This window comes from Toxotes jaculatrix, chromosome 3 (assembly GCF_017976425.1).
Source record: "Toxotes jaculatrix isolate fToxJac2 chromosome 3, fToxJac2.pri, whole genome shotgun sequence".
In the NCBI taxonomy this organism is placed as follows: domain Eukaryota; kingdom Metazoa; phylum Chordata; class Actinopteri; family Toxotidae; genus Toxotes; species Toxotes jaculatrix.
The window spans coordinates 4,207,037-4,230,557 of record NC_054396.1 but is presented as its reverse complement, the minus strand read 5'-3'; the positions used below and the strand labels follow the sequence as shown (position 1 = coordinate 4,230,557).

Here is a 23,521-nt window from a genome sequence, read left to right as displayed (position 1 = left end):
TGCACTGGGCAGGTCATGTTTTTACAGTCATGACCTTTGAGGGAATGAAGAGCCAAAGAGTCCAAAATGGAGGAAGGTAGCTCATTAGGTCGATAATGTTGCACCATCCACTTTTATTTAACTTCCTGTGCCAGTCGAGCACGCTTCATTTTTTCAGAAAGACTGATGAAAGAAATTCTCAATGAGATGAGTTACAGAAGCTAGAGAAGCAGAGACTTCATGGTACCACAACTTTGGCTCTCTGTTGTCCCTAGCTGACAGACAATTATCAAGCTAGCTACCTTTGAGAGTTTTAGTGGATGATAGACTGAAGCTTGGGGAGAGACACTGTGAGAGACAGTAGCATGTTTACAAAAATGATTAATTTGAACATTTGCTGATACATTCATGTGAGGACAGTCTCTCTAAATCCTCCAGTTCTCCCAGTTACACAGACAACATGGCCTCTGTGTCCTGGCAAGTAATGCAGCTGCAGCCCTGCCTACATCCTTTTCCAGGCATTTTTACTTTTATCTAAGAACATTTTTTGACAAGGCAGCAATCATTGCTACAGTCCTATTGTACTAAGTAAACTTGTCCACAGTTTCATTATTCAGTGTTGGGAGTCTGTTTAATTTCAGTAAACACATCAACGTTATGCTCCCATCTGTAGCATTACAAACCCACATCTGAATGGCTTACTGTCAGCTGACTATTTTAGAGAGTTGCCATCTGAAATTTATTAGAGAACAAATGAATGTTGCATCTGAATAACATAGAAAAGACATAACCCCTCATGAAGATGCATGAGCTGAGGGAGCAGCTGAGAAAGACAAACAGAGATCAAAGAGGAGCAGGGATAAAAAATAAATAAATAAATAAAAATAATAATAAATAGAAAAAAGGAGGAGAGTGGGCGCCGTAGCAACATGAAGTGTGTTTGTGTCTAGGAAGGATCACAGCTACAGGTAAACTTGTTGGCACCTCACTTGGAGCAGATGCATTTTTGAGATTGAGTCTGTGTATAGGTGTGTGTGTGTGTGTGTGTGTGTGTGTGTGTGTGTGTGTGTGTGTGTGTGTGTGTGTGTGTGTGTGTGTTGTCAGGCAGTGCCACAAAACCAACTTCCTCCCTTTGACAGAGTAGCTCTGAGAGTGATCCCAGACCCTAAAACTGTACCCATCTCCAAACAGAGAAGTCTGTTGTCTGAAGATAAATGAAGCACACCGCCAGTCTTGCACACACAGACACACACTGTCTATTGCAATCATGAACTTTCTCACTGACGACCCACGTAATTAGGTTGTTCAAGTGGGCAAATGAGGAGCGAAATGAATAAAGAGAGGCTCCCAGTCAGAGTGGGGGCACCAAGTCCACACAAGAAGAAGTCAGCTTCTGAAATTATTCTTCCTCCATAAGGAGAAACTGGCAACCATATGACTATGCAGGACAAAATGCAATTTGTATATTTTATGCTAATGATCCTCATTGTTTATGCTACAATTTCAGTTATGGTGGCTATTAGGGTCTGCACTGAAGCTCAGCCAAATTCTGACAATCTAACTGATCCCTTTGTCTAATTTATTCCTACTGCTGGGTTGGATTTTGCGTTGCACCTATTCTGTGAATGCTAAACTTGTGAATGTAGCCACAGAGCATAATAATAATTATCATTATTATCTTTTGTTTGAAGCGTTTATTGAATCCCAAGGAGTCAGATCAGATCACAGAAAGCCCAACCGTCCCATATCAGAGCATTATTCCTTTCAGAAAAGACAATGAGCCTCATTCATAAATGTTTTTCTTATAGTTCTTCAAAAAAAATTGGATAAAAAATTCCCCAGGCTTTTATTGTGAAAGTAGAAGGAAGAGTCAGGACAGGAAGGCCCTTCACTTGTCAGTCAAATTGAACAGGTGATGCTCTGCTCTCAGTTTGAGTCTGATCTCAGGGGATTCAATCTGCCAAAAGTGAGCGTGAATAGCTTTGATCATTGTATTATTGTCGGCTCAGATGTAGTTTGAACAACAATTCCTCCAGCACGCTCAAATCATCTGTTACACTCACGACTCTGTCCGCCCACACACACAGATCTAACTCTTACACACACAGATCTGCTCTTACAAATCTGCAGACCTGCAGACTGACTAGCTCTTAAATTTGTCACTCCAATCTTTTCTTGTCATTATGCCTGCATCATTTATAACCATGCCTTACAGGTGTCCGTCCAAAACAGACTGACAGGATTTTGTATCACTGTGAACTAAAGTCCCAGGCATGAGTTTGAGCTGAACTGTAAACAGGGGGGAATGTCTGCAAACTGAAAGCTGCTGCATTTTAGGAATTTTTCTTTCAGTGAAGCCTGACAAATATTTGGAAATGAAATTATTTTAGATGTGTATTTGGGCCTTGGGTCTCTACTGCACTCTTCTTAGGTTGTAAGGAACACTTTACTGATCATTCTCCCATTTTAATATTTACATTTGAAACCTTTTAGAGAAGGTGTCATCCAGAGAAACTTCAAGTGAGTCAAGTAAGCTTGTTTTTTATTCTTTTTTATTCTTCAGCATTAATATTTGGTGCTGAGCTCTCATTCACAGGTTGTATTAGTGCTGTTTTTATGAAGATCGCTTGCTAGCCACAGTGTGTGCTTTACAGTGGTGTATTTGTCCTTGGATTATTTGTTGGTGAAGTTAAATTCTTTTCTTTGTGTGTTCAGACTTAGTTGGCTTTCTCTGCAATTATCAGGTTCTTCAATCACACCAAACTTCAGATAAAACTAATCTAATCTCCATCTCAATGTAGGTTTTGTAAGATGTTAGGATGGGTTTTATTTTATTATGTTGGATTTTATATTATTTTTCAAATATAGAAATATCACCTCATCACTTAGCCTTGTGCCTTTGGAGTCATCTTAGCTGGGTGCCTACTTCAGGAGAAAAGCCACAGCCTTTAAATCGTCTCCACTCAGACAGTTTTTTGTGACTGTGGACTGATGAATATTAGAACTCATTCAGATTAGTTTGTAAGTCTTTCCAGCTTTGGTAAATCATCAGTTCTTGATGGTTAGCCTTCTGAGATCGCTTTCTTCTGAGGGACTGGGGACACCGTTAAATTATTTGTCGAGGGGTTCACATACTTTTATACAAGAACAACACAATCATTTGTGTGTTATTAGTTAAAATAGATTGTGTTTGTTCATAATTTTAACTTAGATGAAGATTTGACCATATTCTTAAGATATTTAAGACAAATGGTGTTTGTTCAAACACTATTTTCCATCAGACCTTTTCACAGCATGATGTAGTTTATCTCGATCTTGGCAGGTTAGAGGCCAATTTTCTGCACAGTCTGAGCTACTAATTCTTTATTGAGCAACCAGTTAGTTCACAGATTTGTATCCTGTGAGCTAATGTGTTTGTTCACAGGATGTAAGATTCTTATGTGCCTCCCTGTAATACTCTTTCTGCATGTATTTATCAAGGGTTGGGCTAAGCTTAGCACAACTCAGAAAACTAGTTCAAAACATTCAAACTAGGTTAAGTTTATTTAACTTTACCAATAGAAAAAGGAGAACAATGGATCAGATTCATTTGCAGTAGTGTGGATAGTGAGTGAAAATAATCCTCTGTTACATTTCTATTCTGTTGTAAAATGCTTTCCAGAATGCAAATGGTCAGGTCACAAGACGTTTTTATAGCATGGTACTGCAATAGTAGCAGCTGTAACAGTCTCTATGGAATCATAAATCATGAAATCACTTATTTGAGTGGGTGAAGAAAAATAGCATCAGTTAAAACATTCAGGAAAAGAAGAGTAAAGGTAATTTTTCCGCAATAAACGCATCCTTCTCCTTAATATAACAAAAGACGAACTAGTAAACAGACCCAGCTCTGTTACTCGGCTTGTGACACAAAGAGGTCTTTGTGCTGTTGCTTTTTTTTTGCCTTAGTGGATTACACCTCTTTATTATAACACAGTGTCAACTACAGTGTCTGCTTTGTTAAACTGAACTCCCCTATGAAGTTTTCTTGAGGCAGTTCCACACTGTATAAAACAGTGTAGCTGTACCCTGCTGAGACACAGGGGAGGTCTGCCTTCACAAAGACTGCCTTACAAAGTCTCACAGGGAAGAACATCAGTCACAGCTACACACACACACACACACACACACATCCGCACTTTAACCAGCCTAATAGCATTGATTTCTCTCTGCAAACTAAGCTGCTTTCCTCTGCCATTCTTAACCCCTTGGTCTGATTCATATCCGATAGCTTTTTATTTTACCGTCTTCCTAAACGTATAGGCTTCCTTGATATTGTGTACTTTGTCTGGCAGTTAACAACGGATGTCAGTTGATTGTCTGTTACTATCTGTTGTTGGTTTTATGTTAATGTTTTCATGTAGCATCACTGTCAGAATATATCCACTGTGATCTGAAAGAAAACTGCTGCTCCACCCCTGTAGTAAAGTACTGCTGCTGAGATATCTGTGTTTGAAATACATGTTTAACTCCACCTTTACTGCTGTGATGATGAAGCTGTGACTGAGCTAAAGGCACTTTCCATGGCTCTGGAAATATAAAGCTGAGGTCTCTGTTGCTGCTTTAACTGCTCACTGAACATGATTGTGTTATTAACAGCATGAAAAGGTTGCCATTCCCGCTTTTAGCAGTGCTAAGGCAGTGACTTGGCTCTTTTGTGCTACCAAGATTGCGTTTCCTTCTCCATCAAAGAGCCACATGTGCTGAATTTGATTGATTTCATAAGGCTTGCCCTTTTTGGAATTAGAAATCCTCCCTTTCTCTGCACTGATCTGGGGATTACTTACTTCTACCATGGCTTTATGAGCTGCTTCCTCTCCTACATTCACTGTTCAATTTATGGCTGCCACCCACACTTCTCTTGTTCTGAGAAAGCCTTCGTTATTTTCTCTTAACACCACATATCTTACACCTTTATGCTGTTCAGACTGTAACTATTTTGACAGTTACACATTTTTTGTTCTTCAGGCTCTGTGCTTCAGCACATTCAATGTGAGATAAAGTAATGGATACAACACAGAAGTTCAAAGTCTCAGCTTTAATGTGAGCAGGTTCGTGTCAGTATGAAAAGAACTGTGTGGGAGACATAGACCTTTTAACACATAGAAGTTCAGGGGTTCAAAAGTAACTGGACAGATACACTGTCAAACAAGAACATCACATTTAATGTTTTATGGAAAATCCTTTGCAGTCGATGCATGAAGTCTTCAACCTATAAACATCACCAGACACTTTAGATCTTCCCTGGTGATGCTCTCCCAGAGCTCCTTCCTCCACCTTCAGCTCTTGCATGTTGTGGAGTTTCTCTGCCTTCTGTTTGGTCCTCAGAAAGCAGACTGCAGCTCAGTCAGACTGAGATCAGGTGACTGACTCAGCCAGTCGAGGATGTTCCAGCTCTTCACCTTGAAAAGCTCTTTGCTTTCTTTGGCTTTATGTTTAGGATCATTGTCCTGCTGAGTGATGAAATAATCCAGTGAGCTTTGATGCATTTGGCTGAATCTGAGCACAGAATGCTCCTGTAGACCTCTGCATTCACAGTGTCCCAGTCCCACTGGCAGCCATACATGTCCAAGCCATAATAGAAGCACCACCATGTTTGACAGAGGAGCTGGTGGCTTTGGATCATGAGCTCTTGCTTTCTTTCTCCACACTTTCCTCTTTCCATCATTTTGATAGCGGCTGATTTTTCTTTCATCCGTCCACACAACTCTGTTCAGAGCTGCTTTCTCTCTGTGTCTGTGAACTGCAGCCTGGCCTTTCTGTTTCTGAGCTTTACCAGGGGTTTGCATGTTGTGCTGAATCCTCTGAGCTTATGCTCATCAAGTCTTCTCTTGAATGTTGACAAGGAAACATGTCTGCCAACATCCTGGAGAGCATTCCTGACTCACTGTCCACTCAGAAAGAGGGTTTTCTTCATCCATTTTCTACTTTTTCCCTGTTTTCCCCCAGCTATTGATTTTCACAAACCAACAACCTTTTATATCTCTGATAGATTTTCGCTTTTTTTTTAGCCTCATTATTATCCTTTTCACTTTCATGATCACCTCTTTTCTTCTCATATTGACAGACTACTCCTCACCTCAGCTCCGAGCCTCATATGAGCTCTTTCATGCATGAACTAATGTTGAAACGACACACAGATGCCCAAGAAACTTTTAGTATGTCCAATTATTTTTGAACGCCTGCAATAACAGCTGTTTATATCACTGAACCAACTCCAACATTGACAGTAGTGGATGGAAAATTTTGCATTTTCCTTTGCAGATTTTCTTGAAATTAGATTGAAATTTGTCCTACATTTGGATGGAGTTTTGAATTTAGTTGCATAACACAAACACAGACTACACAGTGTTAAGTGAACTGAACTGAACTATAAGAGAATCCCAGACCGTTAACATGCATTAATTGCACCCTTTTGTGCACTGATCAAAGCACAGAAGCCCCTCTCACATTAGCATTTACAAAGTTACCTTAGCTTGTATCAAATATCTGCTTCACAGGTTAAGAGTGCAATAGCTCCCTCATTTTGAGTATTGTGTTGGTAACTTCAGCATGTATGAAAATCCTATTATTAATCCTAGTTATTTCACTAAGACACTAAGATAGTTGGGTGGATTACTATAAGCTATGGATGCATTCGGCCATTTTGTGTGTAAATGTGTGAGTACATTAGTGTGCATTTATTTTCATGTATTCATGAATGTGTGCACATGACATACTCTCTACTTGGGCTTAGGCAGCCATCTGACCTGCACTGTTCAGATACTGCAGAAGGCAGTGTGATCAGACAATAGATTGAGATTTCTCTGAGAGAGTAATATCCTGATTGCTTATTGAGGCCTAACAATAACAACAGGGAGCAATATACCAACAGTCAATTCAAAACATGATTGGAGACAAAGATCTATACAAGAAAGTGCATGCATTAGATTCATGGTTGAAAATATGAAAAAATTACAAGAGTTAAAAAGACACAAAAAATTTCAAAATGGGTAGCACAAGGAAGCAATTTCAAGCCAAAAGCCCAATGTGATCAAGCATTTAAACAGCTTGGTGTGTCCTAGAAAGAGAAGGAGAGCTGGAGAGTTTCCAGAATTTAAAAGAAAAATATGGTCTTGGGATGCACGGTTTTTAGAAATAGCTTCAGCTAAGGGACTATTACAGAAAACAGATCCAGGCTGATCCCTCCAGGGAAGCAAAAGGTGTGATCCAAATTATAATCAAAGCTTATAAAGAAAGCAACATAAGAATAATTTCACTATCATATCAATTCAACTTTAATGAAAACCACTGAACTGAATATATAAAAAGAAATGGGAGAAGGAGCATTATATGGAAATGAGAGAAGATTATTGGCAAAACATGTGGAGGACACACACACATCCACCAGTTCTTAGATATGGAGGGAATTCTCCTGGTAAAACCAACAAATAACCAATGGATAAAAAAACTCAGTGGAAAAACTGACACAAATATTGAGACGGCAAAATGCACAACTGGATGAAAAATGGAGACGTTAATGTTGTAGCAAATGTATCTCCTGAACATTGTTTGTCCTGTGTTGCAGACACCCTTTGGTGTTTTGGATTTTTAATAAATAAATAAATAAATAAAGAATTAAGAGGAAAAAAATAATAACGGTATGGAGTATAGAGTCTTGCTGTAATCGAACCCACCACAGACATCTCTCAGCCTTTTACAGTAATGAGCACAAACACACAAATCCATGACACCAAAGCAGGCATGGAGACCCCACAGACACCAATCTCTGCAGCACACAGACCAGAGCAAAGGAAGAGAAGAAAAAGATGAGTGAAAAAAATAGCAGGAGTGATAACTAACTAGTAGGGCTGGCTATGGTTGTGTAACTTACTGAAGGAGAAAGTATATTGATCAGCTGCTTTCCTGCTGCTTTCTGCCTCATTATCAGATGACACAGAAGACTGTCTTTGGTCAAGCTGCACTTAAAGATCCATCACAGCAGCACGACACGCTTTGTAGCTTGTGTCATACGGGTAGTGTACCAAGGAGTGTTTACACTTTAGTGTCTTTGATTTGTGCTGTACTATATGTTCTGTACATCATGAGATCTATTTATGGAATGTTTCTGCATTGAAAAAGAAAAACTTGCCTTAAAGAAAAGCATCAAAGAAAGTGCTGATGATAATGTACTGTATGCATTAATGAACTGGAGGATTGATTTATTATTTTTGGTAAAAGTCATTCTCTCTGTGTGCCTCTTTCTCCTCCCAGAGTCTGCCTCTCAGCACCATGAACAAGATGAAGAACTTTAAGAGGCGTTTCTCTCTATCTGTCCCTCGCACTGAGACCATTGAGGAGAATGAATTCACCGAGCAGATCAACCAGCTCAACATCCGGCACACTCAGGGTAAGAACCCCTGTTTCCCTCACTAACATGTCATAGCTAGACATTTCCTTCAGGAGTTGGTGGAGACCAAAGCGGAGCAAGCATAATGAAAAGAAAGAGAATACTGCTGCTACAACTTTGAAATGACTATAATTAATATTTTCATAATAATAGTGTATGGCAATGTGGAAACATTGTGACAGTGTGTGAGTTTAAGCTCACTGTTTAGCTGTCCAGCCCCTCAACAATACTGTTTCTCATCGCTCTCATAAGCACCTGCTCTCAACTAAAAACCCACTCTACCCTACCTGCTCAGCACCAAACTATCAATTAGCTGGTGAAGAGAGTGGAACATTTAGCTGCTAAAAGTTCAGATATTTTCCTTAAGAGGTGGTAGAGAACAAAAACAGCTAAAAGAGAGTGAATATTGGACTTATGTTTGCAGTGTTACTCCAAATGAATGCTAATGTTGCTCCGTAACTTTTGGATGTGTAAATGACCATTGTTATGTTCAACTTCCCCCAAATGAGCTAAAAACCAAGGGTTTAAGTTTCTGACAGCAATGGTTAATTAAACACATTCAAAGTCCTGAACCTTGAGCTGTTCTACTTCCTTGTGTCTTTTGGTCTCTGTGCATAGCTCATGTCTAATAATAGGGCTCAAACTGCAATCTCGTTCTGGGATTTAATACCAAATACAAAAGCCTTCCTTCCTTCCGTGTCTGTAGGGAACCCTCACAGATTAACCAGGGTTTTTCCGGCTACGGCTGGTACCACCACCGCCGCTCATTCACAGAGGATCAGCAGGCTTCAAAAGGAAATGAAGGTTATGTTGGAATAAGTAGGGGCAGATAAGGCAATAGGAGCGAGTACATTCAGAATTAGCATTTCAAGTGTCTCTGCTTTACTATGTAGATTTTGACTGTATAGAGATGGAATAACAATGATGTGAGCACATGGTTTGTTCCTTTAGAACCCAGAGCCACCTGCTTCCATTCTACACTTTGTTATCACTGTGCATTGTTGCTTTTGGCTACAGGTTATAACCTTGAAGGTGAGAAATAAAATGTAAATGAGCTGCTTTATGTTTAGATATCATTGAAATCATGCAACGTCACTCATGGTGAACAGAAATTGCAGCCAAGTCAAGTGGATGTGCATTAAAATGTAGGAATGATGTACTGCGATCAAGAAGTTTGATCATCACACTACCACTTGAGTCAAGAAATCAAAATCTGGCAACTAAAGCCTCTTCCTCCTGTGCGAACAGAGAGCACAGTTAAGTAAGGCTGTTATTCAGCTGCCTGATGGAGAGAAGCAGCTGGATATGTAGTTTAACCCCCCAGAGTACATCTGCCTGCATCACTGTCTGCTGCTGAAGGTCAGGAAAGAGGTAACCAAACACAGACAGACACAGAGACAGACAGAAGGATATAAACAACTGAATGAAGACGAAAGGGAACACAACAGACAGAACGTTTTACCCACCCCAGCAGACGTCTGATATTTATACTCCTCTCAAACCGCTTCCAATTCATCTCTCTTTTCTATCTCGCTCTCTCCTTTCTATGTGAGGCTGAGGGATTATGTCATGCACCCACAAGGCTATACACAGCACATGCTGCTGTACGGTAAATAGATAAATAACTCTATCTATAGTTTAGATGTAAAACATCATGTGACATTTTTGCAATGATTCAATCATCTCATGGCCAGAACAAGATATTTCCCAAATGGTACATATATGTTTTATGACAGGATCCAGTGGGTATCAGAGTCAGTGTGGTGTATGTTAAAGGAATGCTGTGACTTTTTGGCTCATATGCTAAACTGCTCAATTGCTCTCTTACATAACCACTGGCTGGATTTTTTTGAATGATTGAATGAATGCAGCACTACATTTATTAACAACAGCGGAGTCAGCTGGGGTGAACGGTGGACATAAAGGGTGCACAAGTGACACACCAGAGACCATGGTTAACATCTACAGTCCCTTCTGGAGTCTGGTTTAATCAACAAAAGCTCTTTGGTTAAGGTTAGGGAAAGATCGTACACAAACCCATTGTGCCTGAAGTCACTGTGAATATTTTCTGTATCAAACCAGACCACAGTTTTTCCCTAACCTTAACCAAGTGCTGTGAGTCTAAACATAACAGTGGATAAACTGTTGTTTGTCAGGAAGTAGCAACACTACGTAACATCCTTGTGTATGGATTTAACACACAGGACACAAGGTGTTAATTAATGAGCTTTAGAGGTGTTGGTAGGCAGATTTCTAGCTGTGTTTCCCCCTGTTTGCAGTGGTTGTGTAATGTGAATCACCCCCTGGCTCTAGCCTCACATTTGACGCATTAACACAAGAGTGTTATCAATGATTTCATATAACATACACCACAACATAACAACTACTGGACCCAATAAAAACCATGTCTCTAATAGCTAATGGCTTTAGCTTCATATTTAATGTACTGATATGTAATTGGATACACACACACACACACACACCACACACACATCCACACACACGCATACACATATATATGTCTCTCTAATATCTATGGTCAGTGGTCAGTGCTGGAAATCAGTTAGTATGATTGCCTTTGGGTGGATTGGATGTACCTATCAAGTATCTTGACATGTCAAGTATTTGATTTACTTGATCAAACAAAAATAGACATTTCTTTGATAGAGAGCCTTAGTCAAAAGCCTCTCTATCTCCAGTCCTAATTATAAGTATGAATAGAGGAGATTGTGCACACAGTACATCCCTGGCTGTGCATACAAATCTTATTCAATATACAGCTCATGCTCGTGATCTTAAGTTCTTCAGTCTTATCAGATTATTGGATTCTCTGATATCACTCAAAACAAGAGCAGCTGGATCAAACTGACAAATACAAAGAAAGTCAATCAGTCTCAGCCCACTTGATCTCGATGAATTCATTAGCATCCCCAAAATGCATGTACATACAAATTCACACACACGATACAGTAATACATGAAGATAAACCTACACACTCCATTTCATTACTGTTAGCTTTGTCAGATGCTATACATTTATATGAACAGAGGTATACGCTCAGAGCGTCAAAAGGGTTAGCCCTAACCCTAACCCTCCTATGGGGGAGCCAGTCACTGCCTGACTTAACACTAATATTTCACATTAGCCAGAAGCCCCCCTGTTCATTTTCCATATATGAGTCCATTCAAAGCTGTTTTGAGGAGCTCCCATACGAATGAGAGTAATCACATAAGCCACCGTGACACACACGGATGAGAGCTTCATCTTGATCGAAGTTGAAAACCTTGTGTCTCTGCAGATGATGTGCAGCAAGAAATGAATCCTGATAATAGGAATAACAAATAAATTATTCAAGTCAATTGATTTAAATCAGTTCTATGTAACAGTGAGTTGGTTGCTTGTTACTTGATTATTCACCTCATCAGATTTCTTTAAATCATTAAACCCTCTGGCACACATACAAAGTCACAAAGCCTTTATTACCAAGCTGGTGGGATTTACTTATCTTGGTTATGTTGACTGGCTGTTGTCCAAGGTAAACAGCCATTTGTTTTTACAGGAATAACATTATTAGCCACTGTTCCCATCAACCAACCTCACGTAACCTGAGAGTTTTACCTTTGCCTCAGTTAACACGACCGTTTGGAATTAAACCTGCATTAATTAATGTTTTTGGTGTTCTTGGCTGGTGGGGGCAGCGCAGTGACATTTTATGACTATATGAAGTTCTTATGGTGAATGTTCTAGTAGACACCTATTTACACATTCAACAGACACGCAGCGACATAACACAAAACAGTTCAGCAAAACCATGGACAACATTCTTCAGAATGATCAGACTGTGAATCAACACCTCTCTAAAAAGGTTTCACCACAAACCGAACATTATAACCTTCATGAGAGGAGGGTTTATTGCAGGATTGTATTAGAGTGTTGTATTAGACTGTTGGAGTGTATAATAAACTGCCAACTGAGTGTGTGCCCAGTATTCACAGTCTTGTTAAAGAATGAAATTGAATGAAATGTCTCAACAACCATTGGATGGATTGTTGTGAAATTTGCCTCAGACATTCATGTTCCCCAATAACAGTGGTGATCTTAACTTATATTAAAATACCATTGTCAGGTCAAAATTTGAATTCATCTGATTCTATGGTTTATCACCAAATACCCATCTATCTTTTTTGTAGTGTTTGGAAAATGTGAGTCTGTCCTCGAGCAAGGCACTTAACCTTAAGCTGTTTGAGGACTGAATGTATCAGAGTGTAGATTTAAATGTGAAGTAACACAGTGAATATAAAAATGATCTTAAGTTTAGCCTGGATGTTAATTCTGACATTATTTGTGAAGCTCGTTCCCCCAGCAGATTTCCATGGTTATTTGTTTCCTGCAACCTTTTTCTCTCACTGTAATCATTTCGGATGGAAACGCTCCATAAACATCATGTGGCGTACCATATTGGATTGTCCTTTTCCTAACAAGATCTCTAGCAGGCATCCATCCATATCTCACAGCAATCAGGCACAGCATGTGTGTGTGTGTGTGTGTGTGGGTGCGTGCACATATCACTGTCGCCTTTTACTGACCCTAATTAGCATCAGGAGATCAAAGGAGCGCTGTAGCTGTGATATTCAAATGACTAGCGAGCAGGTTGTCATTTCATCCCCCCAGCCTGTTTAGACTGTCAATCAATCTTGCACAAAATGGCCTGTCAGAAGCCTCCGTAGTTCTTGTTAACATCTTGTCAGACTCATCCAAGCATTTTCAAATTTTCAGGCCCAGCACAGAGAGAAAGCCATCTTGGCCTCTATCGGTCTGCCTGCTCTATCTTTTTACTGTAATAGATACACCTGCGGTTTGTTATATGAGGGCAATACTATGTGTGTGTTTGTTTAATTGATGCAGCACTGCAACACTGTTCTGTTGTATGACAGAGACCATAGGCCAAGCAGTAAATATTAATGTTTGTGTGTATACACATATGTGTGTGTGTTGAGTGGGCGGCTTTAAAGGGACATATAAGACTTCCTCCTTAACACCAAGGCCTGCTTCCCTTGTTAGCCCTTGTCCCCATGGAAACAGGAAGTTAAAGCGATTCATGCTTCAACTCGGGAGGGAACGGCTATAATACACACATACACACATGCCTGGAGGCTGCCCATAAAATGGAGACACGTCCACTTCACACCCCGTGCTTGCCATGGCAGTGAGGCTGCCAACTCTCGCCATTGAGACTGGAGATCAAACTGCAGCTGAAATCTCACAGCAGGTAGCACTCAAAAGATGCCGACTGTATGATGAGGGATCAAAGTCCATTCTTCCCACTACACTGGCTGGTAAATTTTACACTATGATGCTGCTGTGCTTGCAGTATAATTATCTAACAAGTTCGCTTCAGCAGCCTTAACTGTGATCTCATCTTGATCAGCCTCATCTCTGAAAACAAGAGGCTAAGAGTCAATCTTGTAGTTGTGTGCAGGCAGCTGTGCCTTTCTCTGCTCTGTGTAGATGCAGCAGTATCAGTACTTTTGCCGACTGATAAGTAACTACTGTGTTTATGTTATTTCATTTACTTATAGGGAGCAACAGTTACAGAGAGGTTTGCAGTAGAGATGGCTTTGCGAGATGTGTGGTACTAGAAAAGAATCTGGCTCTTTAGCTATGTATATAATGATACAAGATATAATGTGTTGATCACTGAGCTTTTGAGCTGCTGGTAGGTGGAATTGTCTTACCTTGGTACAGAGGAGGGCTGTTTCCCTGTATTTCCAGTCATTATGCTAAGCTAACTGGCTACTGGCTGTAGTTTCATAATCAACTGCTTGATATAAGGGTGCTATGGATCTTCTCATCTGACTCTCACCAAGAACAGTAAACAGTGATTGTAGTAGGTGACCCTTGTATTCAGGGCAACTTTCAAATACTCATGAATACATGAATGAAAGGGTGATGTTCCTTGGGAAACTTAAAGGAGAAAAAAAGAGATGGGAGATGGGATTTCACTGAAATCTTAATAATGACATTATTCCCTTTATCTCCACATGAAGGTCAGGGTCAAATATACAGCTCTGGTTGGATTTAATGATTTACACAGACCAGCGATGGATGTTTGTCTTTGATGTTGACTCATCAGCTCTAGTGCTCTGATTAGAGAACAGTCTCTGTAACAAAAACCTAAATAACTGAGTGGAGAAACATAATAAAAGCAGATGGTGAAAACTATAATTTTTCCTTTGTCACATGTACAAATCCTTGTTGAGTCTGTTGGGGTTTTTTTTCTACATCAGGCCTGACTCCGGACAGACTGGGTCCTCCATCTCATGATGCCAGTCCGGTGAGCCCTGAACCAACAACGCCAGGAGCTCAGTCGCCATCTCACCTCCACTACCACAGCAAGGCCCAGCACAGACGTTTCTCCATGGAGGTGAGTAGTTGGGTCTCAAAGAGCAGCTGTAGGAGGACACAGATTAATATGACAGATGAGGAGTTAACAGGTGATGTGTTCACTTTGTGGTCTTACTGTAGTCACAAACTACCAAGCCTTTCTCCCGATAAATCATTTGTAAGAAACTGCCCATGTTCATAAGCACATTAAAAGCATTAGAAGTTACAGACATAGATCTAAACAGTGGCACAAGTAGTTTGTTCTCCTGTTTGAAATCTTCCCCAAGAGTCAATTCTCCATTTCCACCTCTGCCAGCTCAATGAGATTAGTCACCTTGGAGGCTTTTAACCCTCCCCGCAGCACCAGACCTTTTATTGGAAATGCAAGAGAGTTCACATCCACCTCTTCAGAAAAGGTCCCTGTGGAGCTAGTGTGATTCACTCCAAATCCGTCTTATACTCCATACAACTCGTACCAGACAGGCAAGTGAAGCTATGCCACAGAGAAATGAGTTCTTATGAAGGACTTGAGGCTGTGAATACAAAAATAATGGTGCAACAGTGAGAGGGCAGTCTGGATGTCTTCATTCAGTAAGCATATAAAATGTATGTACGTCTTTCGGAAAAAAAATTGTTACAAGTTGTAACTAGTGGCCGTATGATTGATTCATGTTTTTTTTTTCAGATTTTTTTTTGCTAGATGTTCGGCTAATTCATCAGGGTGACCTGTCCAATGGACAGTTCAGCCTCGTACCTTCTGGAAAAGAGCTGCAGAACGTTAAGATCAAAATCAATTTATTAACACCGTATTAACATTTACAAGCCTAGACTTGTCCTATAATTGCAGTGGAAGAGCCCCTCATTAATAAATGACTTCTTAACATGCAGGACTTGCACACCCATGGTACACCCACATAGGTTGTTTCACTTTTGAGTGGTTGGCCTCATCTCAGGCCGCTGTTGATTCAAACAGGCTGTGAAATGTAATTCTCAGCACAGCTCCACTCACCTTCAACCTTAGCAGAGGTCCAGTCAGTCAGAATTACTTAAAACACCACTGGGGGTGTGCAGCGCACACCTGATGGCTTATTAGGTGAGAAAGTCATAGTCCTTTGTTGATCTACACACTAATCTAACACATCAGACATCAGGTCTGTAGTCATACGGAGTCATTAACAGTTTTGAGCAAATATTTTTCACTTATCAGCTGCTCATTTAAAAAGTCAAGACATTGTTTTATTAATTATCAGTGAGACCATCAATGCTTTGTTGCATGTTCAACTTGAAGACACTGTAGTTTAACAAGCTGTTAGCTCATTGTTATTAAGGCTAATTAATTATCATCAACAGCTTTGTTGAGTGACCACACACTCTCCTGTTCTCAAACTGTTATGGCTTCACACACCTTCATGTCTTCAATGCATCTGTACGTAGCTCTTAAGCCAAGAGGACAATATGTAACAGTATGATTGTTGTGCCATGTGGAGAATAGCATAATGTTCAATCGGCCAATCAGCAGCCTGACAGAAACATGAGCTATGAGTTGCTAACAACCAATTTTCTACTTCCCATTTTTTGTCCAGGAAACAATGATTTAACTGAAGTTGAACATTTTTTTTCTGATATACAAAGTCTCTCCATTGATGACACTTCAGATCCACAGTCTATACAACAGCCTTCATGAAAAACTTTGAAATTAGTAGGAAGACAGCTCATGACAAATATTATTATATGTTGTATATATGTACATAACATCATGAGTATGCAAACCAGAGTGTGAAGTTAACTTTTAAATCAGGCTTTTAGCTACTGTCCACTGAAAATTGTTGGCGACACTGGCTTCACACATTTTCCTTAGAAGCTACCGAGCGAAAAAGACAGAAGCTGTCGATTGGAACAAATTTTTTCTTCGTTTAGCAGAAAGAAGAGTGTTTGGCTTGGCACAAACACAATTTCCCCAGTGTGCCAAGCCTACATTAGGCAAAACATATTCTGGACCTCTCCCCTGAAGTTATTGATTTTGACATCTAGTTATCTTAACTCTTTTATGAAGACAAACAGGTCTACTTCCTAAAATTTGTGAGGATAACAGGATGTAAGTGGGATTAATGTAATTACTGAGTCTGAGATTATAATTGGAGACACTACCTGTCAATGAATAAAATGATCACATTAGTGTAACACAATGTCCAACACATCATTAAAGGGATCACAAGTTTCTATGCAGTCAGGTCAGTTGTTCATGTTGGTGAGTGATGAATACATGGATTCTGGTCTGGAGCTGCAGCTGTTTTTAAGAAGGCAAGTTGTCAGACTGTCTGTATCTCATGCTTTAAAGAGCTCGGTTACTTAAAAAGACAAAACAAGTTATGAAAGGGACTTCAAAAGTTGTCCTTAATGTTGTATAATTAATTTAAGAAGCTTTAATGAATTATTTATTCATGCAATATGCAGAGTAGCTGTCACTCCAAGCCTCTTTGTCCTCTTTGTTGTGCCTATAAAGCAACATCTAGACAGGCCATGTCTTGAAAGCACCATGTTATCAGGGCAGTATCAGCTTCAATGATACATCTGTGTCCATTGATTTACATTTAGGCTAAAGCAACAATGGGGTTAATAGTGTTTGTATTAAAAATTCAGACTATGGAATGATGGCTCTCTGCATGCACCTCTGCATCCAGGACAGACAGACAGACAGACAGACAGACAGAGACAGACAGGAGTACTGTATGTTGTAAACCCTGCTGCCTGTTGACTTCCTGCAGGATGTCAGTAAGCGTATGTCCCTGCCCATGGACATTCGCCTGCCTCCAGAGTTTCTCAAGAAGCTGCAGCTGGAGAGTGAAAACTCACCACTCTGTAAACCTCTCAGTCGCATGTCTCGACGTGCTTCACTGGTTAGTGCTCTATATTACTGCACCATGTACTGTATCTACCTATCTATGCTATATTACAAACCAGAGGCCTATGTAGTGTTAACAGTGGTCACTCGCTTTTTATTAAATCTCATTTTAGCAGCCATGTTGGCCTGTTCATTTATTAATCTGTTTTTCTTTTTGCCTCCAGTCTGACATAGGCTTTGGGAAACTGGAGACGTACGTGAAGCTCGGCAAACTGGGTGAGGTATGTCCCTTCCAATTACTCAGACATCCACCTTTTAACATTTATCAGACTGTCGATGAAGATGGCTGACACACAGTCCTGTGAGGGATTAGTGTTTCACTGCTGCAGCCACTGAGCAATAACTTAACGTCATTAAATAAAAATAAACCATCTCTCTGGTGCCTTATGTCAACCACACTGACCACAAGTTGTCTGTGAGTCTTGGTTATACTTATCAGACTGGCTTTGAGTCAGATCTCTCAGGAGAGACAAGAGCCTGCCAAAATGGACGCAACACATACAGTATACAGGAGCTTTGTTTGTATGTCTAAACAAGAAAAACTACAGTGTACACATGTCCACTTTCTTACGTTAGTCCTGCATGACTGGCACAGTAGAAACAGTTAAATCAATATTCACGTCATGTGCTTAGATGTGTTGTTCTCTGTAGGATCACAATGCATAGATGAAGAGGGCATTAAGATTGCACGACACAGATGATGCACTCAACTCCTAAACCATTTATCTGAGAACAGTTATTGCCTAAAGGAGGAAGGAATGATTAGAGACAGAAGCTGACTGCATTAGTCTCAGTCACAAGGCTCAGCAGCAGATAGCAGGATAGCAGAGGAACAGATTTGCTTTCTTTTAAGCCTGCAGTAGTTAATGTAGTTATTAGAACACACACATATACTGTATATATGTGTGTATATATATATACACACACACACAGTATATATAGTTAGGCTGTAATAGTCTTTAATCAGAACTCCAATAATCAGATTCTGATGAATTACATTTGTATTGAATTAATGGTTTAAATCAAAAGCCTGTTTAAGATGCATGCATTACATTAAAATAATGTTTTAATCTCACTCGTGGACGATAGCGGTTAAAACGTCTAACCTCATTCAGTCAGCTGGAATTAGTTATCTGTAAAGCTTCATGTTTATGTGCTGCTGTATAGAAGATGATGAGAAAGTAAACAGGCAGTGAAGGTAAACAGATTCCAGTCAAATCAGCTTCATTATTCTGTTCCTATTAATAGCAAAAAAGGCATATCTGCTGGCACATGAGTAACCAGTTCTTTATTATATAGTATTATCAGAATGTCACCTAGAGCTCTGTGTGTGTGTGTGTTTGTGTGTAGGGGACGTACGCCACAGTGTTCAAAGGGCGAAGCAAACTAACAGAGAACCTGGTGGCGCTGAAGGAGATTCGACTGGAGCACGAGGAGGGAGCACCGTGCACTGCTATCAGAGAGGGTACACACACACACATATATAAACAAACACACACACTCTCAGATGTTCTGTCAAGGTTGAGGGCAATGTGTGCTGCCCTCCAGTAGATAATGATTCTATTTTAAGACCAACCATTGGAAGAAGGAACTGACTAGAGTACATTTCAGTCCAGCTCTTTTAGTTAACTTATTGTTCATTTACATGTGGGTTGTTACAGTGTCAGCATCTAAACTGGGCACATGATGATGTTGCCTTATAATGTTGGGATTTAAACCTCATTTAAACCAAATCTGCATTAGAGTTATATTAAACCTCAGCTACAATGTCCTGCAGTGACATTTAGGTGATGAGGTGATTTCTATAGGACACAGCAGCTGGATTTAGACTAAACCTGGAGTGTAGTTAAAACTGCAGCTGTGACGTGCTTTGTTGTAGTTTCTACTGTTGTTGTTTTTGCTATATGTGCATTTTAGGCTTTGGAGGAAAATTGGACAACTTTTGTCTGTTTTCTTTGTCCACACAGTGTCTCTACTGAAGAACCTGAAGCACGCCAACATCGTCACGCTGCACGACATCATCCACACGGACCGCTGCCTCACGCTGGTGTTTGAGTATCTTGTGAGTACACTCAGCATTCAGGGGTTCAAAAGGTGTTGACCTCAAATACAAAAGTGAACGATGGACTATGTACTGTGGCTATTTTGTCTTCCAGGACAGTGACCTTAAACAGTACTTGGACAACTGCGGGAATCTCATGAGCATGCATAACGTCAAGGTGAGCCACACACAAGGAAATGACTCATCAGCAGTTGCGCGAGATGTCAGCGATGCTACCGACCAATGACGGACAGGGATGTGTATTGGTTTACATCTGCGCTGACACATAAAAATTACCCACCTCACACATTTATAATCAAATTTAATTTAAATTCAATTACAGTTTATCATTTATCACCTTTATTTCAAATACTCAAGTTTCCCTCCACTACACACACAAATAGCTTCAGTGCTGCTAAGCCAGAAAAGCAAATGATCAAGCAGCATTATGGAAACCACATTTGGCATGGTGATATATGGCACAGCCCTGGTTGGTGTCTCTTATGTAATCAATCAATCAATCAATCAGACTTTATTTGTATAGCACTTTTCATACAAATATATTGTAGCGCAAAATGCTTAACACAACACCCGCAGCAGTCCCACCCACAACCACTCACACACCCATACACACATGCAGCCATACACACTACCCACAGCCAAAATCCATCAATAATCACAGTATAAAAGAAAAGTAAGGGACTCTATAAAAACAAGAACTGAGAAAATGTGTTGAAGTGAGTAAAACCAGAAATGCAGAAAATGAAGTAAAAATAAAAAAATAAACAGACTAAAATGTGTCGGCTAATAAATAAATAAACAAATAAATTTCAATTAAAAGCCAGACTAAAGAGGTAGGTCTTCATTTTGCTTTTAAAAATATCAGAATTCTCTGCTGCCCTCAGGCCCTCAGGTAATACTGTTACTCTGAAGTTACAGGGATAAGCATCTGACTTTCTGAAAAATAAATAACTGGTGATCTTTGAAAAACCCAGCAGGTCTTTTGATACCACTTACTGCTGCTCTGAAGGTATTTCCAGACCGCTCAAAGATTCTTCCAACCATCATGAATGAAAAAAAAATGTTTCAGCTACTCCCAACAGTATTGTCAATCCAGGTAGCTTTCCTCTTAAAAATGAATATATATATATATATATATATAATGTTAAAAAAGACAACATTGTATATAAACATCCGTTTCAAGTCTCTGAGGATTCCGCAAAGACCTTCACAACAGAAATTTTCAGGAGTATACACTCAATGTCCACTTTATTAGATACACTAATGTTATAATCTTTTAATTCCATGATTCTGTTGAATTTCTTCTCTTATTCCTTGAGTAACTCCTCTATTTTGAGAATGAGAATCTATTTTATCGTCAGTTCCAGACCCTCAGGGATCAGGATGGGTTTGAGGGACATAGGGACTGTAAAAGGCAAATTCTGTTGATCTCTTGAGGATGGTTGATAAAGGTTATAGGTTATAGGTTTACTCCCAAATACATCATAAACATGTGGACAGATGTCTTCTAATTTTTGATCTTCTTTATTTCTCTACAGATTTTCATGTTCCAGCTGCTGCGTGGTCTGTCCTACTGCCACAAGAGGAAAATCCTCCATAGAGACCTAAAGCCTCAGAACCTGCTCATCAATGATAAGGGAGAGCTCAAGCTGGCTGACTTTGGTAGGACAACAGTACACAATGAAACACAGTATATAAATGTAGGACTGTATTTCAGTGTGTGTGGTAAAACAAGTCAGACTCAGAATAAGACGTTTCCTGCCACAATCACTTTCTAATTATATTTCATTATATTTTTGTTATATTGTATTTTACTTCCTGTATCCTAGCAACTGTGCCCCCTGTGAGTTTTCTCAATTTTGTGCTGGAAGTGGGGAGATAAACCCACCAGAAATCTCTGACTCTTTTTCAATCATCATCGAACACAGCAAAATGATTTCACATTTTTCTTGAGTGACACTGATCTGTTGATGTTAATCCTGAGATGCTGTCAGGTGTTACTGCACAAAGTGAGTCAGAGTGAAAGAGGTTGCAGGCTTACAGAAACAGCCTCACAAATTCCACTCTGTTGTCACTGAGGTCTCACAACTGTAAACCCTGTGTTGTCCAGGTCTGGCGAGGGCTAAGTCCGTTCCCACTAAGACCTACTCTAATGAGGTGGTAACTCTGTGGTATAGACCCCCTGATGTGCTGCTGGGCTCTACAGAATACTCCACACCCATCGACATGTGGTGAGTAGTACGTGGATATTTGATCAGCAGCAGTCTAACATGTTCGTGCCTCCCAACACGGTGCACTGATCCACAGCACCACGGTGAACATCTGCTCACTTTGGTATCCTAGACATAATAGAGCTACTTGCTGGGGCAAACACTATATATGAAGGCTTGTAAGGGCTTGGAACCTAAATGGACATAGTAAATAGTATATAACATGTTGTGTATATTTAAATATGATGCAAAATTTAATGTAAAGCACTTATTGTGCATATTTGCATTTACTAAGCCTCACTCTCTGGAACTAATTCTAGCTCAAATGAATATGAGGCTGAGAAATTTGTGTGTGTGGGTAACTTAAAATACACAAAATGTAAAAGACCACATTATATGTCGGGGTCCTGCATTTTCATGTTCATAAATTGAATAATTGCTTAAAATATTGACTTGCCAGATGGAAAGCAATATTCTTAGCACCTTGTAAAGTGGGAAAAACAACATCAAAGAAATGAAAAGAAACATAGGAAAGGAAGAAACCTTTCTTGGTTGAAGTTTTTTTTTTTTTTTTGGCTTCTCTACACCTGCCTGTGTCACGATCCTTGCCCCGGGCCTGTTAATGTTGCCCAGTCTGCCCCTCTGTACCTGCCAGCCACAGACTCCCTCCCTCAGGCTGCGGCATTTATGTGGAACTCTTGTTCTTTCTGTGCCTGTCTGTTTACCTTTCTTGGTCATCATCATCATTTCAGTAAAATCTCTTCATTGCATCTCTCTGCCTGTGTTCTGTGCATCAGCAGTGACAGCCTGATGTTGTTTTTTTTTTTCCCCATCTCATTTGTCTCTAAAAGGCCTGACGAACATCTGATAACTTGTTTTCATCATTCTTCCAGAAACAAATTTCACGAGCTGCTCCGTGACTGAAATGTCCAAGTGAGAACAGATGGTTATTAGCACTTCTTCCTCTCAAAAATGTGTTTTGCTTATCATTACATCACTTGGTAGTTTGAGTTTCGCTCAGCAGAATAATGTATGTGCAGAGTCTGACATTAGAGGGCTGTTTTCACCTCCATCTGCTGAAGGAGGAAAGTTTCTCTGTGCTGAGTTTAACGTCTAAGACTGACGTGATTCTGTGGCATCACAACAGTTCTGATTTTAATGTGATACTGAGTAACACCATGATCAGTCTGATCATGGTAGCCACACCATTACTTCTTCTTATTAAAATGAACAAATGAACTATCATGTAGCAGAGAGTTTTCTGAGCTAACGAAGTGAGCGGTGCACACATCAGCAGCAGAGAGGCACAAACTACATGCAGTAAACAATCTTAATGTGCCCAGAATCTGAACTGATGTGAGAGGGATCTGTTTGTTTACACATTGATCCCAGCGATGTTAGTTTCAATACCCAGAACAATATTTACTGTAGTATTAATACTTTAGGTATCGATCCACCCACCCCTAATATTTCTCCACACAAGCAGTGTCTTGTAGCCTCCGCCTGGACTCGATCAGAGCAGCTCTGACATGCTGCACTCTGTCAGGTCAACACAA

General features: G+C 39.9%; 1 protein-coding gene across 1 annotated transcript in view; it reads left to right on the top strand.

Annotated features, from left to right (window-relative positions):
• Positions 1 to 23,521, top strand: part of cdk18 (cyclin dependent kinase 18) — a 39,467-nt gene that overhangs the window by 11,857 nt on the left and 4,089 nt on the right. Inside the window, exons 2-10 of the mRNA XM_041034300.1 lie at positions 8,272 to 8,407; positions 14,695 to 14,831; positions 17,557 to 17,688; positions 17,858 to 17,914; positions 19,044 to 19,158; positions 19,661 to 19,755; positions 19,850 to 19,912; positions 21,294 to 21,417; positions 21,866 to 21,986. Of these exons, the coding sequence (XP_040890234.1) occupies positions 8,290 to 8,407; positions 14,695 to 14,831; positions 17,557 to 17,688; positions 17,858 to 17,914; positions 19,044 to 19,158; positions 19,661 to 19,755; positions 19,850 to 19,912; positions 21,294 to 21,417; positions 21,866 to 21,986 (962 nt within the window). The 5' untranslated portion in view covers positions 8,272 to 8,289. The remainder of the gene's footprint in view (positions 1 to 8,271; positions 8,408 to 14,694; positions 14,832 to 17,556; positions 17,689 to 17,857; positions 17,915 to 19,043; positions 19,159 to 19,660; positions 19,756 to 19,849; positions 19,913 to 21,293; positions 21,418 to 21,865; positions 21,987 to 23,521) is intronic.